This window comes from Vigna unguiculata, chromosome 10 (genome assembly GCF_037176805.1).
Source record: "Vigna unguiculata cultivar grain cowpea cultivar isolate G323 ecotype 2 chromosome 10, ASM3717680v1, whole genome shotgun sequence".
Classification (NCBI taxonomy): Eukaryota; Viridiplantae; Streptophyta; class Magnoliopsida; order Fabales; family Fabaceae; genus Vigna; species Vigna unguiculata.
The window spans coordinates 33,733,484-33,753,978 of NC_140801.1; the positions used below are offsets into that span (position 1 = coordinate 33,733,484).

General features: G+C 34.8%; 1 protein-coding gene across 1 annotated transcript; it reads left to right on the forward strand.

Moving 5' to 3' along the window:
- The first annotated feature begins 17,497 nt into the window (after positions 1–17,497).
- Positions 17,498–20,180, forward strand: LOC114166098 (jasmonate-induced oxygenase 1-like). The gene is made up of 3 exons (XM_028050758.2): positions 17,498–18,105; positions 19,386–19,719; positions 19,822–20,180. The coding sequence occupies exons 1-3, from the start codon at positions 17,594–17,596 to the stop codon at positions 20,077–20,079; spliced, it is 1,104 nt and encodes a 367-aa protein (XP_027906559.1). The 5' UTR covers positions 17,498–17,593; the 3' UTR covers positions 20,080–20,180.
- The last annotated feature ends 315 nt before the right edge of the window (positions 20,181–20,495 follow it).

Here is a 20,495-nt window from a genome sequence, read left to right on the forward strand (position 1 = left end):
TTTTAAACACCCTTTATTTATTGCTTATATTTCAAACCTTTTTTTCGAATTCTTATAAGTATTTCCCTTAATGAAGTTCTTGCACCAGAGTCATTGTTTAGCTTAATCCATTTTATATTATTATGTTTACTCTCTATACAACAATGCATAAAGTAGTGACATTTATTTGATATTATCAATGATAATTTTCAAATTTACTGCATTTAATGCATCCATCATTATTAAGCTTTTCAAATGAAAGAAAGACATCAAAAAAGAGTTGAAGTTGTTCAATGGCCAAAACCAATTTTACAATGACCACTTTGTTAAGAATATACATAAAGCTAAAACGCTACTAAAATTTCTAACCCAACTAAACCTTCAAAGAATAACTTTGTTTATGTTCGATCAACAACAATCTAGAGGAGAATACCAGTCTTTGATGAGTCATTATTTTCTCCTATTTTATTGCCTTTTTTGTGTTCATCTTTATCGATGTTTGGTGCTTAATTGTCTATTTTTAGTGCATTTTCATCAATTGGGCTTCATTGCGCCATTATTCCGAATTTTGATTAATTTGACATTAATTTGTCTAATTTTTGTTTCTAATTATTTTTAGGTATTTTGTGAAGCAATTTTGGAGCTTGGATGCTAATCATAAGATCAAGAGAGAGTTGTCATGTCATTTCCACATCATTTCCATGTCTGTGCCTTGTCAATCAGACAATCTACATCATTGGGGCAACATTTTCATCCCATAGTGACATTTTTGTAATTTTGTTGACCAGAATGACAATTTTGTAAATATGTGGGTCTGTAGTAATGTGACCACGAGTTTAGGTCTTCTTTTTCATGTGGCAGCCAACATCTTCTTTCTAATACTCCATTTTCACGTTTCTTAGCTTTGGTTGGTAACTCATGGAGGTTTCTTCTTCATTTTTCACGTTTTAACACTGATTATTAACATTTTTATGCATTATTGACAACACTCATTGTGGATTTTACGTTTTCTACACATTTGGCAGCTTGAGCATTTCGTTTTTTGATTTTTAATGACTTGGAACATCATCCATCTATAAGGTTTTCGTTTTGTATGATACAACAACCATTTTGGTTCCATTGAAGCTTTATAAATCTCATATTGGTCTTGAATTGGCGTTTCCATATAATCCAACTTGGGGTTTGATGTTCTGTTTTGGTTGTTTACGTTTTTGAATGTTCTCCCATGAGGTATTTCAGTTTTGAAGTATTTAATTACTCCATTTCCTTGGCTTGCTAAATTCATGTATTGATTCCTTGATGAAAAATGCAATGAAGCTTTGAGGTTTTGCTGGTTTTGTTAATTATGCCATCCCTTTATGTTGAATTCATGGAGTGTATGTAGTTCATCTATTTATGCTTAATTTATAGATTAAGTGCATACGTTTGGGTTAGGCTATGTTCATGCTTAATAGATATAGCTTGGCTGTTACAAATTCATGGATGCATGCATTTCTTAATTGCATAATGAAACTGGATTGTATCTTTCGCTTAGTGGGTTATTATCTAGTGGATTGAGAGTAGGCAGAGATGTTAATTTGGTGGCCTATGATAAGTGGAATTGTATTTGAATCAAGGAAGTCAGTACATTTTAATCACTGTTGCATTTCATTTAATCTATTGTTAGCATTTGAATCTGCCAAACCCCTCCCATTTGTGTTGAATTGTAATTTGGAAAGCTTTGATTGAAAACAATGGTCACTAAGAGATGACCTTGGGTTAACTCCTGAGTATTGCATTTATATGTTCTATTTGGTTGGGTATGACTTCGATCAAATTTGATGTCGTTGTCGGGGACCAACATTTTCGTTCAGAGTTATTTTCAGTGTTGTTTTGTCTTATGTTATGTTTGTGTGTGTAGTTTCGCGATATGTTGAGTTAAGTGTGGTTGAAGTTTGATGTGCATTGTTTTGTGTTGTTATTGTTTTGTTCAGTGCTACCATTACAATGTTTCTATTTCAGTGAGTGTGTGTTATTGTTAGAGGCATTCTAATAGTGTTTGTAGTAGAAAAATTGTGTAGGTTTTTAGCAAAACTTCAAACGCCTATAACTTTTGCTCCAGTTATCGAAACAGGCCAAAATTTATATGCATTTAGGGTAGAATTTGATTTTCTTTGCAAGCGGGTAGACCATTTCAGAATCTCCAAATAAATTTGTTTTCCTATTTAACTTATTTTTTCTTGGTTTTTCCTATTTTCAATCAGACTTTATATGTTTTGTTCGTGTAGTTAGAATTTGAATTTGGGCTTCAATTTTTTTGTGATACATGTTCATGATTTTAGGATTTTTTTCAAAAATTTTTAGTCCAATATGAGGTACTTCGATTTATGCCATTTTTACCCCTTGGTTGACTTTTTGTTGATTTTGCTGTTTTGGATTGATTGGTGCATGACTAGGGGGAATCCTGTATTTTACAATCATTGGATCATGTAATTGATAGGACCTTCCATAGAGGAGTTAAGCGTCATAGGAATTCATAACTACATCCTACATATACTGTGACTTTTCCTGATTCTCTTTATACTCCTATTTCTAAGCATTCTGATCATTCTGTGCATTTTGAGTATACTGAGCATTTTGATTTTCATTTTGATACCAATAACATGGCTCAACCTCCACCTCATGAGAGGACAATGAGTGAGCTTACCACACCTGAGTTCACTTATGATTCATTGTGCATTTAGTATCCTAATGAGGAAGTCCCTTATGTTTTGAAAAATGGATTAATCCATTTGTTGCCAAAGTTTCATGGTCTTGCAGGTGAGGACCCGTGTAAGCACTTAAAGCAATGCCACATTGTGTGTTCTACCATGAAGCTCGTGGATGTCCAAGAAGATCATGTGTACTTGAAGGCTTTATCTCATTCCCTTGAGGGCAACGCAAAATATTTGTTGTACTACCTTGCACCCAGGTCCAACACCAGCTAGGATGACTTGAAGAGATTGTTCTGGGCCAAATTCTTCCATGCTTCTAGAATCACAGTCATAAGAAAAGAGATTTTTTGGCATCAAGCAATAGTTTGGGAGAGCCTCTACGAATATTGGGAGAGGTTCAAAAATTTATGTTCTAGTTGCCCTACCATCAGATATTTGAGAACCTGCTTCTTCTACGAGTGGTGGTGCTCTTGGTAATTCGACCCCACCAACAGCGAGGCAATTGATTGAGAACATAGCCTCTAACTCTCAACAATTTGGCACAAGACATGATCCCATTGTTGTTAAAGGGGTTCGTGATGTAAAAGCTTCTAAGTACACTAAGAAGTTGGAGACAAAGATCAATTCTCTTACCAACAACACTAGCAGAACCATGATTTATCCACTAACAAATACAATCTAGGTTGGAGAAATCACCCCAATTTAAGATGTGGCAACCAACAACAACAACAAAACCAACAGGTTCAAAATGTGCATCTACCTTCTTACCAACAACAAAGAGTTGCACCTGCATAAGCTGCCCCAATTGCACCTGCACATGTTTATGCACCCACCCTAGCTTTTACTACACCTTCATCTTCTACTTCATTGGAGGAGTTGGTGAGGATGATGACCCTTCAAAATATGCAATTCTAGTATGAGACTAAAACCTCAATCCAAAGTTTGACAAATCAAATGGGGAAATGGCCATTTAGTTATACTAAGCACAGACTCCAAATTTTGACAAGTTGCCATCACAAATAGTGGAATGGTTTGTTAAAAGAATAATTGGTTTCCTAGGAGTGGTTTGTTAAAAGAGTATTCAATGAGTTAGTCAAGTGCATATATGAACCCAAAGAATATTCAAAGGATTAGCCAAAAATGATAATGAGCCCAAGTTGTAACACCCCGGCCGGATATTACGAATTTAAATAATAAAATAAAGAATAATAAATACTTCTCAATTAATAAAACTTTATTTCCCAACAACACGGGAAATTTAGAACTTTATTTACTTTCAATAATGAACAAAAATCCATAAGTATCAGTAAAATTATAATTATCCAAAAGTTCAGTAATATCATTAATTACAATTTATTTGAAATCATAAAAAAACTATATAAAATCTCTGATAAAAATCTCCCAAGACTAGCCCCGCTCCGTCTCTGAGCCTCATTAGTTCCACCTGCAACATCATTTGCTTACGTATACTGCGTATACGATCATCGCCACACACAAGCAGATAGGGTGAGCTAATAGAATAAATATATATAGCACATTTATATATATATCAACACAATTACTCCAAAGGAATTTCATCCTTTGATTTCATACCACATGGCCACAACCATGTTAACCGTGTTCTACATCTTCTAGTAAGTACCTCAAGAGATCTTGCTACCACACCTATCGGCCACAACCGATAGAGCACGTGGGGGAAAACATGCTATGGATCACACACCGTAATGCCAAGTGGAGTTTCCAAATACGAACATAGTTCGTAACGTCCTAAGACTACCAAACTCATCAGCTAATTACTGAGGACGACAGTCTATCTAGACCCATCCGTACTGGCCATCCCGAGCTCAACTCAAGGGTTCCTCATGTTGATCCGCCATCCCGAGCTCAACTCGAGGGGATGCCATTCCGAGCCACAACAAGAAATGTCGCGTGCTTAAGCCCTATCCCGAGCTCAACTCAAGGGATACGTTCCGAGCCACAACTCAAGGAACACCAGCAAGCCGACCTTTAAGATATCACAGAAGCCTTGTAGATCACACACACCAAAACAAGCAACCACACTTGCTTCACGATATCTCCTGGCGCAACACCTTAGGCGCCAGGTGCATCAGGCCTCCAGACCGCCTAGCGGGGGACGCGTACCGCCAGGCACCAAGTGCCTCTGGAACCACTATGCTTACAGGTTTCGCCTGGCGGATCACTCCTTGTCGCTAGGCACCTCGCATTCTAATTGTCCTTTGTTTGGTAACTCTCGCCTCGCGGGTCTCATACTGCCGCCAGGTGCTACACCAGTACTCGCGTAGTACTGCCTCTAGTTTAATTTCAGGTACTATATTTCACTTCTTTACTCATATATTCACTTGACCGGTCTAATTATCATATCTTAGATCAGTAACAGTGTTCACTACATTACTACTATCATATTTACCACCTCCAGAATTTCTCAATCAAATTCACAACTCTCACCATATCATTTCAGCAAGTTTATCACGAGATTATTCCACTCCAAGAACTCTGAAACTACTAGGTAACATCCCTATGTTTTCCCCCAAACCAGTACCTATATATTTTCTGCTTATGCTTATGATTCTGGCAACACATTAATTTCACATTCCATATCTTACCCACTATGTTACCCATTACTATCCCATCAATGCATTTATACACACCTACATCAACTTGCCTATAAGGTAAAACTAGAAATATTACTACCTTACTCATGATCTCTCAAAATCAACCTCTGCACCAACTATCTTCATTTAATTATATCTCCAATCTGCATTATCCTAACCTATTCTCGATATTAGAAATCACCAATTTCATACTTATAAATTACAAACCTCGTCCCCAAAGACTTCTCTCCAACTATTATTTCCAACTTCACTGTTATCCATGACTTGATTGACCAGAAATCCCAAAATAACAAAAAATTCCCTAACTCACCCAAAAATGAATACCCCTACACTGGCACCTGACGGCAGCCATCGTGCCGCCAGGCAGTGCATGCCTTTTTGGCAATTTTCCAAAAATCCAACACTTGCGAAGTCCCTTTAACATTTTCTCTATGCTTTCTCAGCCTATCTCAACACTTTCACACATGTACAGGTTAACGATGACATCGTTATTCAAATCTTACTATCTCTAGAAACAACTCTGGTGCAACCAACAATCATTTTACTCAATTAATTGAACCCACAACTCGTCCAACCCAAAAAGATGTTTATGTCAATTTCAACCTCCAATCTCATGTAATTCAAGGTCTATAAGCCTCCAATGATCAATTAACGTCTAAAGCTAGCATTTTCTCCAATCAAATTGAACCCAGAACCTCAAAATCATTAAAATCAAGTCACATTGCTCGCGTCGCCTGGCGGGTCAATTACTACCATCATGCCCTTCATCAGAGAAACCTAGAATTGGGTTGAACAGCAAGCGTTGCTTGGCGGGTAAGCATGTGTTGCCAGGCGGTTTCATCTCTAGAACCCAAAAAATACCAGAATTATCATGAGTCGCCTGGAGGCTATGAATAGCCCGCCATGCGGTTTCTGGAAGATTTCCAGAAACACGAATTTCAATGCAAACATGGAAGGATCATACATATACATGCTATCATTCATATATTTAGGCATAAAACATAGATAGAACATGGTTCAACTCCCCTAACCTGGAATTTCCTTGCTTAAACTTGAATATTCTTTAATTCTTCCTTGCTCCCAATTTGTTTTCATTGGTCCTCTCCAATCAGCCTCTCTACTTCACTCAAAGCACCAATTCTACTCTGAATTCTCTCTCTCAAAAACGCAGATCATTGGCGGGCTCAAAAATTTCTCCTTCTCTCTCAAAAAAGTCACTTAATGGTGTGTTAATTAAGCTTAATTACCCTAAAACGAAATTGACATTAAGAGAGAGGTGTAATTGCCATTCAAGGTCACTTTTGGGCTGTTTTTCCTGCCTCCCTTGGTTGCCAATTCAACTAGGGTTTTCCTAACCCTTTCATATTCATGCCAAAAACAAATTTGACAAAAATAAAGTTTAATTTGGGTTCACCAAGGTTCAACCCATAACCATGCAAATGTCAAATCAATGTTCAACCATCCTACCAATTCATGTTTCTTAATGATTAATATAATTCTATGATTACATTATCAATCACCATGATCAAGCATAACTATAAAAATAATTAAAATTTAAATAGCACATAATAAGCATACATAGGACTCAAACCTAAGTCTTTTCACACAATTAAGTACTCTCAACCATTTAAACTAGTACTTTTCCACATTACATTAGTCAATATCAAATGTCATAAAGACTCACACTACCCGCATTTATTAATTAATTAATTATTTAATTAATTAATTTTCACAGACCTTACACAGATAATACTTAAATTGTACTTCCTAGCGTTAGTTTGCTTCTAGTTAATTGTGTCAATAATTCTTATCAAATATTATTTGTGATAATTATCTAAAAGTTTTTAAAAACACAATTCATCCCTTCTATTTTAATTGTGTTTCACATATTATTTTATTTATACATACTTATTTATGATTTAGATTTACCCCTTTCAATCTCTCATACAAATTTCTTGATAAATCTTCCAAACGTGACTTATATACGATGTGAAAAAAATTAGGGAATATTGGTGAACTTTTTCATATTCTTTCAATACTTTTCTTATAAATGATTAAAAAATTAAAATTGTAGTTTTTATGAATCGTGCTTAAAAAAGGTAACCTGTATTCATCAAGAAATTATTGTGGGAATGAAGGAATCAATTTTATCCCTTAAATAAAATAATAGTGATAAAATTAAAGTAAGATAATGTGAAGATAAATTGATGGCCTGCATAAGGGTCCATAACTTATTGGGCTTTAAACTTAAAAACACACTGTTAGTTCTTTTATAACAATTGATTCAAACTAAGAAGGTGAGAGAGAATATCTCAAATTCAAATTTTGTACTGCAAGGGTGAATCGTTTTTCTCTAAAGGTAAAAGACTTTTCGGGTCAAATCATGATTTATAAACATTAATAATAGGAAGAGTATATAAAAGATACTCTAATCCATACACAATAATTTATAGGAATAAATCAGAAAATTAAATAAAGACACAATCATTGAATTAACATAACAACTATAGAAACAATATATATTAAGCACTATTAATCTCACTAACGTAATTTAGTTAGGGAAGTGGACGTTATTCGTAAGGCATAAAGAGTTTATTAATTTTGTCAAATGAAAATATGCCATTAAAAAGATTCGATCTGTCAAATAAAAAAAAAAGGTTAATCATAGAAGGAATAAATACTACGAGAATGAGAAATGCTTTTATTGTGCTAAAAACTATATGTGAGGTTACGTAACAGAGCAAGAGGAGACGTTATTCCGTTATTCCATGAATGTGATGTATTTAAATGATAAATATGAGTCTTTATAGTAGGATGGCATACACCACTTTCACCACCCATGTATAATAACCTAATTAACATAAAAGGTACTAAGGGGTGAAATTATTTTATCGTGTATTTGGATGATGAGGCAATTCAAGAGGGTGATTCAATTATTTGAAGAATTTAAAATTCTTTGTAATTAAATGTTTTATTTGGATAAAGAAATTAAAAAGTATGCATTCTTTTGAAGTATTTCAATTAGCTAAATTAGAAGAAATTCAAATACCCTCGAAAAATGTGGAATTTGAAATTCTTCTCACTCAATCTCACACTTTGGCAGTCTGCTTCCATAGTCTGCCAGAAGTAACCGGCGCAAAGGATTCTGGTAGTCATGGTGTGTGCGCCGAAATGGTAGCCGCATATGCCTTCGTGTAATTCCTTAATGACGTACTGGGCTTGTTCTGTAGTGGCGCATTTGAGAAGTTGTTGGGCGTATCCGCGTTTGTACAGATCATCACCTATCATGGTATATCTGGCAGCTTTAGCTATCCAGCTTTTGTCAACATTTGGTAGCGGGTTACCGGTTTGGAGGTACTGGATGTAAGGAGTAGTCCAATTGTCAGCTTGGGATTGGGTTAGGCTATGGCAAGTATTTGTGATGGAAGGAGCGAATAGCGTTTTTTGTAATAGGGATCGGTGGTGACTTTTTAATTTGGTGCTGGCTTGTTTGGATAAGATGTTGGCTCTAATGTTTTCAGATCTAGGAATGTGTTGGATGCGGACTTGGTCGAAGGCGGACTGGATGACTGTTCGGACCAGATGGTAATATTGTAGAAGGGTGGGGTCTTTGATCTAGAACTCGTCATTTAGATGGCCTACAGTGAGCTTGGAATCAGTTTTGCATGTTAACGATTTGACGCCAACACATACTCAAGGAAATGCATGAGTCCTCTACAATAGGTCACTCGGGATTCAAACCCACACTAGCATGGGTGGATGCTTCCTTCTACTGGCCGGGTTGGACGTGCGACACCCGTAACTTTGTCCAACAATGTTCCACATGTCAACGTAACAAGTACTTACCACACAACCCGCAAGGATGAATCCAACCTTTACCAATACCAGCACAAGTATGGGAAGATTTATCCATGGATTTTATAACCCACTTACCTTCTTCCGTGGGGCATACTGTCATATGGGTTGTTTGTGATCGCTTAACAAAATACGCCCACTTAGTTGCCTTGCCCACCAATTTCACAGCTCCAACTTTGGCATGTCGCTTCTGTAACATCCCTACTAGATATTACTTATATATAAAAAGAACATCAAGAAAATAAGACAAGAATATCAAACGCCAAGTCCTTTATTATTTCCAACGCGGAAAAAATTTCAAAAACTATTCTAATCGTTAAAGATCCATTAAAGCTATTATAAAAGACTCATTACAATTTTCAAAATCCAATAAAATAACAAATTATAAATAAGTTCCTAGCATGAATTCCCACGCTAGCCCCTCTCTCCGTCTCAAGTGTTAGCAGCATCACCTGTATCATCAACTGCTCTCGTGTAAAGAATTACACGATCATCGCTAAGCACAAACAAAAAGGGTGAGCTCAATAATATAAGAAATCGCATAAATCAAATAATATAAAACACCCAATTATATTATCATAATTAGACCTTGGTTAAGTTTGTAGTACCACAAGGCTTTTCAACCTCCAATTCACCTAACAAGTTAGCCATGGACTCAGGTTCTTATGATACTCACACAAACCTGCCCGCTCGTGGTCCTAAATCTACGAACCTCCCCGCTCATAGTCCTACTCTACGGACCTGCCCGCCCGTAGTCCAACACTTGTGATCCACCAGTTACGTACCTCCACGCACGCAACATCTCTCAATTGTGAGCACGAACATATGAACCTACCTCGCTCGTATCCCGACAGGAGAGTAAATATGTATGAAGCTCCACGCTCATACCATCACATGTTAATTACCATCCATGAACCTACCCGCTCATGGCACAACATCCCCTGATCCAAGTTCTCATCAATGAATGCAAACAACGCACACATATTGCACTATACCCGCTTAGGCTTGAAGTCTTAGCTTGAGCGACCAGGCCTATCTCGCTTAAGCTAAACTTCCTCGCCTGAGCGAGAGTGCTACAGGATATAAACGCGAGGTCTCGCTTGAGCGAGCCTTTCCTCACTTGGGCGAGCCCTTCCTCGCTTGGGCAAAATCATCCCTCGCCTAACACAAAGTCCCTTGCCTAGGCGGCGAGACAGCAGTATTACATTCACCTTGACACGATCTCTCTCTTAAGCGAGTACCTCTCGCCTGGGTGAGATGCTCGGTCGCCCAAACCATGGGCTCTTCGCCTGAGCAAGATCCTCGAGCACAACTTCACAACTACGCGATTCCTCGCTTAGGCAAGTTGCTCTCGCCTGAGCAAGATACTCAGACACAAACCATATATTTCGTTTCTGCTATTCTCGCCTAGGTGAGCCTAATTAGCTTGAGCGAGAATAACATACCTTCTCCTTGTCATGCACGCAACAACCAACCCCAATTGCCCAAAAACCACATTCCATTATGCCAAGAAATTCATCACAGAGTACAAACATTATGAACATGATTTGAACACCAAATGTACCACCAAAATTCGAAATTGAACCTTAAACCACAAACAGTACAGGAAAACCCCATAATTTCCATACATTTTCATAAGGGTTTAATCATACTACATCAAAACAATCAAACCCCCAATTCACACCACAATGAGCACGAAATTTCATGGCAAGTATACATTTATTCATTATGTAATTCACAATAGGCGAAATTATTGACAACCAAAATATTCATGCAAACTGGAATTCTCTCTGATTCTTTGCTCCACTTGGGTCTTATAACCTTAGCTCTCATGATTCTCTCTGACTCCCTTTGCACCCCAAACTCGTGCTCCCTTTTTGCTCTAGGTTTCAGACTTCACAAAACCCTTTTTCTGCCTTATTTTCTCCCTTTTATATGTCATTAATGATGGTTAATGGTAAAAAAAACGAGCCTTATTTTCTCCCTTTTATATGTTAATGGTAAAAAAAACGAGAATTAATCTTTTTAATGTTTATAATTACCATTATGGATTGTTTTCCCAACTCCCTTGGCTGTCCAAGGCCCCTAGGGTTTTCCCACCCATTCACATTCAAGTCACCTTTATATTAGCAAAAATAAAGAATTCAATTTCGTTCTTAGCAAGGTTTGAACACACAACCATGAAATCATAAAGCAAGTGCACAACCAATTCAACCAGTCATGTTTCATGATAATTCCTATAATTCTATAATTATGTCATCACTAATATAATCATTCATATTATAAAAATTAACAATAATCAAACAACACATAATTGACATACATAAGACATGAACCTAAGTCCTCTCACACATATAAAGTACTCTCAACCATTTGAGCTAGTACTTTTCTACGTCACAACAATTAACATTAAATGCCATAAAGGCTTCTACTACCCGCATAAATTAAAACAAATTTCTCGGGTCTTACAGCTTCTTCATCGAGATTTGTCACCTTCACGGGCTGCCAAAAACCATTGTCTCCGATCGCGATCCACTATTTGTCAGCACATTTTAGCGCACTCTATTCAAAGCCTAAGGCACAACACTGAAGTTTAGTTCGTCATACCACCCCCAAATAGACGGTCAGAAAAAAGTATTAAATAGAGGGATCAGACCTAACTCTGGTGCTTCATTGGTGACTCCCCCATTCATGGTATCAGCACCTACACCTCACAAAACTATGGTACAACACCTCATATCACTTGGCCATCGACACATCTCCTTTCCACACGCTCTATGGTTGTCCTCCTCCGACCACCTTGGACATGATTCACATACCACGGGATGACACCACCATCTCAAATCTCCTATGATAACACACCATGGTTCTCCATAGCCTCAAGAAGAATCTTCGTCGTACCACCAACGCATGGTCGACCAAGCCAACCAGCACGGCACTGACCAAAGTTTCAATATCCGTGACTGGGTTTGGGTTCGCCTACAATCGTATCTCCAACAATCAGTGCATCACTGGTCGTGCCCCAAGCTAGTGTCGCGTTACTCTGGTCCTTATCAGATCCTCCGTCGCATAGGCAATGTAGCCTATGAACGCCAACTCCCTCCCACCTCTGAGATCCACCCAATCTTCCATGTTTCTCTCTTACGACCTTTCAAAGGAAAACTCTCCCCGCTCTCCGCAACTTAGTTTTCAGCTTCTGAAAACACTGAACGTCACCTACCCATAATCACTTTAATTCAAACCTCACTTCCCAACCAAACTCATTAACTCCACCGACCCCACCAACCATAACTTACCATGTCTACACTTCCTGAAGCTTATAAAATCACTCACGCACCACACTACCTCGATCCCATCAATGTCATAACCCCTCATAAATCTCATGCATTAAATGTGTCCCATCACATACCACCTAACTTCCTCGAGCCCAACACCCTAATAACCCCTCATTTCACACAAACCCTCCAAGAGCCTATTCCTATCATGCTGCCCCATGACCCGAAAACACCAACCACAACCTTGGCTCAATCACCCTCACGAAGCCACTTTGAGGCAAAACGAGTTTTTCAGGGGCATGCAATGATACAACAAATGCTAGCACTTCCAAAAGGACCACACTTGAGCACCAAAAGCCCAAATGGATGGCATACTTCATTTAAAAATTGGGTTGTTTGTTAACTACTATACTATGTTCTTTTATATTTTTTTATGTTTGTATTCTGGGCACTTTAGGCCCATTAAACTTTCCCTATTTTAGGGTTATCAATGAAGGAATGAAGGGAAAGAATGTTTGTTTTTCAATATTTTAGTGTCCTCTCCTTTTCCCTAGATAGTGTTATAGCCTCTGATTGAGTATTTGAATTGATGTTAATGTGATCATGTGAAATAGATAATTAATTTTTTGAACCAAAACATTCAAAAGCATAATCTTGAGACAATCACATTCTAGAAGAAGAAAGTTTTCTAAATCAAACGTTCAAAATTTATGAACATTAGGAAATGATTGATGAACACGCTCTTTGATTGATTAAGAAATATTATTGTTGGAAAAAATCAAATGCATAATCAAAATGCACGAAGTTTCTCTTATAGGAAATTGTGAATGTTGTAGAAAAAGAAGAATTGAAATCAAGCCTAAGCTCATTTGAGAAAGGAAAGAAGATATCTTAAGGAGCATCAGCAAATTTATAATTGAAGTCTTGAAGACCATGATGAAGCATTGAAATTCAAATTCTCGACGACTATCAAGTGCAGCAACTATATAAAGGATGCAGATCCATATGAGAAGATTAACGAAAGAATTGAGAAAGGAGAAAATGTTGTGAAACTATTGTTTAGAAAGATATTAGGTAGAGAGCTAACATATTGTAAATCCTTCATCAAGTGAAGTTGCAACTTGTGAGATAAGTGCGAACTCCTGCTATGAGAGTGTTTCTCTAATTATTTATTGTAATTGAGAATTCTTGATCTCAGGGGAGATTAAGAAGGATACATGGAGAGGTTGATACTCGGTGTAGCCTGGAGAGGTTTACCTTTGATACCTAGAGAGGTTGAAACTTGTATAACCTAGAGAGGATGATACTCGTTACTGATCAAAGGTGTTAATTAGTGGAATATCTTAAACATATTGCTTAAGAGACTGAACGTAGCCTCAGTGAGACGTGAACTAGTATAATCCTTAGAGTGCATTTTCTCTACGCCTACCTTTTATTTTGAATATTTTGTTTGCACGTGTATTGTTTGAATTTGTTTAGAGGCTCTATTCATGTTCCCTCCCCCTTTTAGAGCTACATTACATCAACGTGTTGTTTGAATCATTTGATGGTGTTTTAATTTCGTTTTCCCTCACCGTTTTTTCACTTTTAAATGACTAATGATAATAAAGGTAAGATATCAAAATGACCAATAATAGTAAAATCTAAAATACCATCAAAAAAATAATCAATAGATAAAACTTATATTGACATTGAAAAACATCATCATATCTATCGGTAGATAGGTCATTATGAGCACCTTCAATTCCATCATCATCATGTTAAACATCATCTTTAATAAAATTAATATGTTCATCACTTGACGTATTATTATGAATATCAATATATCTATCAATAGATATATCAATGTGATGTGATTCTACAATTGGTTTATTTGATCTTTGAATCTTGATCTCATTGACATCTACTATTATTTGGCCCAACTATTTTTAAGTTGCACCACTCGAGTCATGGCATCCATCTTCTCAGCCATCATACTCATAATTTTTTTTAAGTTCGATCACTGAATAGAACAGTCAAATGTGGTTATTGTTGCTCAAGAATAAAGGTACTCATAATTAGTAAAAAAATATCCAAAATATAGGTCATAAAGTTGTCCATACGAAGACTATTGAAAATAATGATCATTATTCTTTTGAAATTTATATTATTAATTATTTTCATACAGAAAATTATTTTTGCATTTTCTTTAAAAAAAAAACTATATCAGAATCACAAATAAGTTTAGAAAAATAGAGAAAAAGAAAAATTTTGTAATAAAAAAATAAAATTAAAATAACAAAAAAAAAAAGAACCAAAATGTAAAAAATTATAACCATGTTCCCAACAATGACACACAATTTGATAACAATGTCATTGAAACGGTCAAATTAAGACACAAAATTATATCAGAATCACAAAATAAATCACAACAAAAATAAAAAGAACAAACAATTTCTTTCATATAACCTCAAAATTCAATTACGAAATTATAACAGAATCACCAAATGATTTAACACTCCACATAGGATAAAAATAACATAAAAATAAAAGAAAATAGAGGAGAAGATGTGAAAGAGTGAGAGAGGCATGGAGAAGGAGGACTAGCCAAAATCACGACATGCAAAGGCTTCCTCGGTTCTCCTCAATTAATTCCCCTAAGTCTCTTTTGTATAGAAATTGGGTTGACCCTTTGTGTACTTTTTATAATGCTCAATCATCTCTTTGTTAATGTAATCTTTTCCAAATATATTTTAAATAAATTTAATATCTCTATGATATATTTAGTTGTTGTAGAGATTTAAAAATATTCAAGAAGATATTGCCATAAAAAGATTTGTCAGTTACTATCTCTTGATATTTTATGATATCATTATATAAAATATTTATTTCAAATATCAAATAAAATGTTTAAAGATATATTTGTCATAAATTATAACTTACCATAAACATTATTGCATTATCAAAGTCGTTTCAATTAAGATAGAGGAAATCTCATAAACCATTTTTTAGCCCCCATCTATCGTTGGGCCATAAAAAAATTTCACTAGACCATTTAGAGTGCAGCTCGTTCGACGTCCAAATTGCTCGCTAGGTGAGTTGTGGTTTTTGACAAACCCATCTCTTCACTTTTTCATGCCTTTTTTGTCATCTTTATGTGATGCATGACTTGTCTTCTTATAATTTTTATTGTTTTCTATTTTTCGGTTCTTATGATGATTTATTGTTTGCTACGTAACTAAAAAGTTATTTTTAGTATCATATACGTGCGTACACATAAAATAGATAGAGTTGTTTATAGTTTAATATAGAAGAAAAATAAATAAAATAACAATAGTTACTCTATAAAATTGAAATCAGTTAGTTATTTTTAATTGTGGATTGACCAAAACTATACTAATAGTCTCCTACAAACTTTTTTTTAACTAATTAAAGAAATTTAACACCGTTTAGATGACATAAACTATAAAATTATATGTTCACATTACTTTTGTTTTCTAAACCCAAAACTTACTGGTTGTTTATCAATTTGAATAATTTTTTTAAACATACAATTTGGTAGAAAATATTTCTAGAATATAAAATTTATTTGTAGAATATATATTAAAATTAATTTGAAAAAATATTTCTAAATTATATAAAATATATATAAATTAATGTGACACTTTATTATTGCATACTGTAAGCTAACATTCTCATCACTTCATCATTTCTTTGAATATATTAATTTATTGCATTTTGATATATATATATATATATATATATATATATATATATATATATATATATTCAGTAACATATATTTTTAAATTGAAATATAATAATTAAATGCATTAAAAGTTTTGATATTATAAAAACTATAGAAATTATAAATTTTAGTATTTGTGTATAATAAAACATGCCCACCAACTTTTTTGTAGATATAACAAATAAGAATGACAAATAACTTTTCTGTATATCAATGTTATTTGAACCGGATCAATGTGGATATAGAATATTTGAATATTTTGAATATGAGTATAAATACAAGTAAGATTTGACTTTTCAAATTAGATGAATGAAAGTGTGCATATTTGCATAACTTGGCACATATATTTGTTTACATTATTAAAATATTATATATTACTTGATATTTTATTATAAAATTTATATTATTATAATTTTTTAATATTTAATATTAGAGAAAAAAGTACTTTTATCATATTTCACATGCTGTAATTTTAATCTTTTGCAAGAATTATTTCATAAACATTTAATTAATTAAATCTCTTAAGTAAAATCAAAATATAGACAAATTTCATATCATATTTTTAAATATCAATAACAAAATTTTATATCGAAATATGATAAATTCATGTGAACTCACTCCATCGTGATCCTTGATTCAAGGAGTTATTTTCTTCCATTGGCTAATTCGTTCCCAAAATCAAAATTCAAATTACAATTTTTCTTCAAAAAGCGTTTTTCCGATATCTTTTCAAATTAAATATATTTTAAGACACTTTTTCTAAAACATAGTCGTTGATTTCGCAGTCGCCATAATTTAATTTCACTACATAACTCAGTTTTCCTTTTCCATTTGTGTGCGTTCTTTACATTTTTCACATCAGAGGCAAAGAAAGAAAGACGTGGTGACTGGTTAGAGCTATTGACTTACCAATACACTCATATACACGCACAGGTGGGCCCTCCATGTGTTTTCATTTCTCTATTCACGCACAAGTTACACAACAACGCACACTGTTGCTTCTATTTCACTCCCTCTACGACCATACCACCTCAATTTTCTTCTATTCCCTTCACTCTTCCATTTTATTCTCCTCCTAATATTCTTAATTAGATACATACATACCAATGAATATATATAAATAAATTCATTTTTTTCTAAATTCATAAGGTTGAATTTTTAATTAAAAATTCTAAGAGGATCATGCATAAGCAGAGTATTATTCTCGTAATGTCAAGTAACTTGAATAAAAAGTAAAACGAAATCCGAATGGTAAATAATATTACGGCTATGAACAAAACGATTTTATCACGGCGCCGAAAGTTCTTGCTTATATAAAGACCCTTCTATATGGTGCTCATAGCATCAAGTCACAAATACACTAGTAGTGTGGTGTTTGCTTCCATTATCTAATAACATCCTTTTCCCTTTTTGTGCTCAAAAAACACAAGAATGATGGCATGCCAAAATTGGCCTGAGCCAGTGGTTAGAGTCCAAGCCTTAGCTGAAAGTGGCTTAACCACAATCCCTGAACGTTTCATAAAACCCAAGTCCCAAAGGCCTACTATTTACACCACCCATGTTTCTCACACTACTCAAGAGGACATCAACATCCCCATAATTGACATGAAACACCTCTATGGCGGGGACAAGGGGCGGCGGGAGGAGGAGCTCCACCGTGTGGCGGCGGCGTGTCAAGAATGGGGTTTTTTTCAGGTGGTGAACCATGGTGTGAGCCATGAGTTGATGAAGAGTGCTAGGGAGGTGTGGCGTGAGTTCTTTCACCAACCAATTGAGGTGAAAGAGGAATATGCTAATACACCCCTCACTTACGAAGGCTATGGAAGCAGGTTGGGAGTGAAAAAAGGAGCCATTTTGGATTGGAGTGACTATTTCTTTCTCCATTACATGCCTTGTTCCCTTAGGGACCAAGCCAAGTGGCCAAACCTCCCAACATCCTTAAGGTATGTCCCCTAACTACTAATGTAAAAAAAAAAAAAAAAAAAAACATTATAACGGAACATTTTTTTTCTTCTCTTTCATCTTTTCTTGATTACCCAATATAATTTCTTACACCATAAATATTTTGATATTTTGAAAGAAATCATATTTGATTTTCAAGTCAGACTTAAAACAGACATTTAATATAAACATGCTTTTAGTGGTCAACCTAATAAAATGCTTGAATAGTTTGTACGGAGTTTTATATTTAAACCACACAACAAAATTATTAAAAAATATCTAACCCTTTTATCAAACGAAATAAACTTTTTTATTTTTTATGTGAGTGGCTAAACACGTCAGAAGTCATTCTTTGAAAAATTAATAAAAAAAGTTGAGAGTCATATTGTACAGGACCAAAATAAAGGAGACAAGAGTTTTTTTTTTTTTTTTTCTTTTTTTCTTTTCAATTTAATGCAAAATTGGGTGTGAGAAACATGTGACTAATCAGGTTCTACCACTTTTTATCCAACAAAAAGAAAATCAGATTTTCTGATTTTGTCTCATTTGGTGTATAGTTGGTGAGTATTTCCTAAATTAAAGTGGTACCTAAAAGAGTCACTTTTCTTCATTAGATTAAGGTTCTGTGAGGTTCACCCATCCACATAACATTAAATGTTTGGCTTGAACTTGTCAAGTAGGAGTGTTGTTCACAAAGCCGTGTTGCACAAGAAGAGGATACATCATTCACTTTCTTAATTAAGATTTGTAAACTTGTTAACCTATGGTTAGTCTTGTGGTGCCGTTTCATTTCATTTGGTGAAGTGATAAACTTTTCAATAACACCACTTTGAAACGTAATCAAGTACACCGTACTCCCATAAAAAAAACGTGGGCTTTCCATCTTGGTCCACATCATACAAAACAAAATTATTATAATTATAATAATAATAAATTGTTTAATGGTGAATTCAGAATAATTATCTACTAGAGAATAAAATATCCATTAAATTATATTAGAATTTTTTTTTGTTTTTTGCTTTTGACTTTCAAAGACGAATTAAACGTACAAATATTATTCAATAAAAGGAGCGAAAGAAAAACTCAAAGCAAAACAGAGTCAAAATCCAATTTTTTCCATATCAGGTAAACTGCAACTGAGTCTCCATTAAATTCTTGCCTTCTACAAAACTTTGATATCATATAGCTTTTCATTCTATGGAATGATTTTGATGACAACCTTTAATTTCTTGGTAGATTTGTGTTGAAATTTCCCTAATTAGGTGTTTTATTTCTTGATTAGGAATGTGATCGGTGAATACGGTGAGGAAGTTGTTAAGCTAGGAGGAAGGGTTCTTGAGATACTGTCAGAGAATCTTGGGCTGAGAAAGGATTTTCTGCTGAATGCATTTGGTGGGGAAAAAGATGTTGGTGCTTGCTTAAGGGTGAATTTCTATCCAAAGTGCCCACAACCTGATCTCACTATGGGTTTGTCCTCTCACTCAGACCCTGGTGGCATGACCATTCTTCTCCCTGATGAAAACGTTTCTGGTCTTCAAGTTCGCAGAGGAGACGATTGGATCACTGTTAAACCCACCCCAAATGCTTTTATCATCAACATTGGTGACCAAATTCAGGTCTCAAGCTACAACAATGTTCAATCATTCTGTTTATATGCTTTCTTGACATGAAAAAATTAGTGGGTGTTTGTAATTAATCAATGTGTTTTATGTTTGTAGGTGCTGAGCAATGCTGTTTACAAGAGCATAGAGCACAGGGTGATTGTGAACTCAGACAAAGATAGAGTTTCATTGGCTTTCTTTTATAACCCCAGGAGTGATATACCTATTCAACCTGCCAAGGAGCTTGTGACTGAGGATAGGCCAGCACTGTACCCATCAAAAACATTTGATGAGTATAGACTTTACATTAGGACAAAAGGACCTAGTGGAAAAGCTCAAGTTGAATCTTTGATTTCCAAATGTGATTCAAGTTGAGTAGTTTGAAGAACACACGATTAATTTGCATATGAATAATTGATCATCGATTGTATTTTCATTTGAGTCTCAATTAATCAATATCCCACTCTTATCTCTCATATACTTTGTGCTGTTTTTCTTGCCCCCAATGTGTTTGAGTTATTGCTTCACTCAATTTAATAGTGATGGGTAACCTTGTGATTGGGTCACAAAAGTAAAAAAAAGAAAGCTAATCAAAATCACTTAATTTTTATACCCTTGAAATTAAAGTACTAATATTTAAAGAAAAATAATGCTCTGCTAACTAATCTTTCATAAACTACCATTTGATAACTTGATTTCAATACTAAAATGTTATACTTGAGCTAGTTAACAAGTGAACCAATGGAAAATTTTTGTAAAATTGATATATAATAATAATAATAATAGTAAAT

Bases quoted from the DNA above. Each gene is read 5' to 3' on its own strand.
- LOC114166098 (XM_028050758.2), top strand. From the start codon at position 17,594: ATGATGGCATGCCAAAATTGGCCTGAGCCAGTGGTTAGAGTCCAAGCC. The intron at 18,106-19,385 runs GTATGTCCCCTA...TTTCTTGATTAG, and splicing joins AACCTCCCAACATCCTTAAG to GAATGTGATCGGTGAATACG. The intron at 19,720-19,821 runs GTCTCAAGCTAC...TTATGTTTGTAG, and splicing joins ACATTGGTGACCAAATTCAG to GTGCTGAGCAATGCTGTTTA.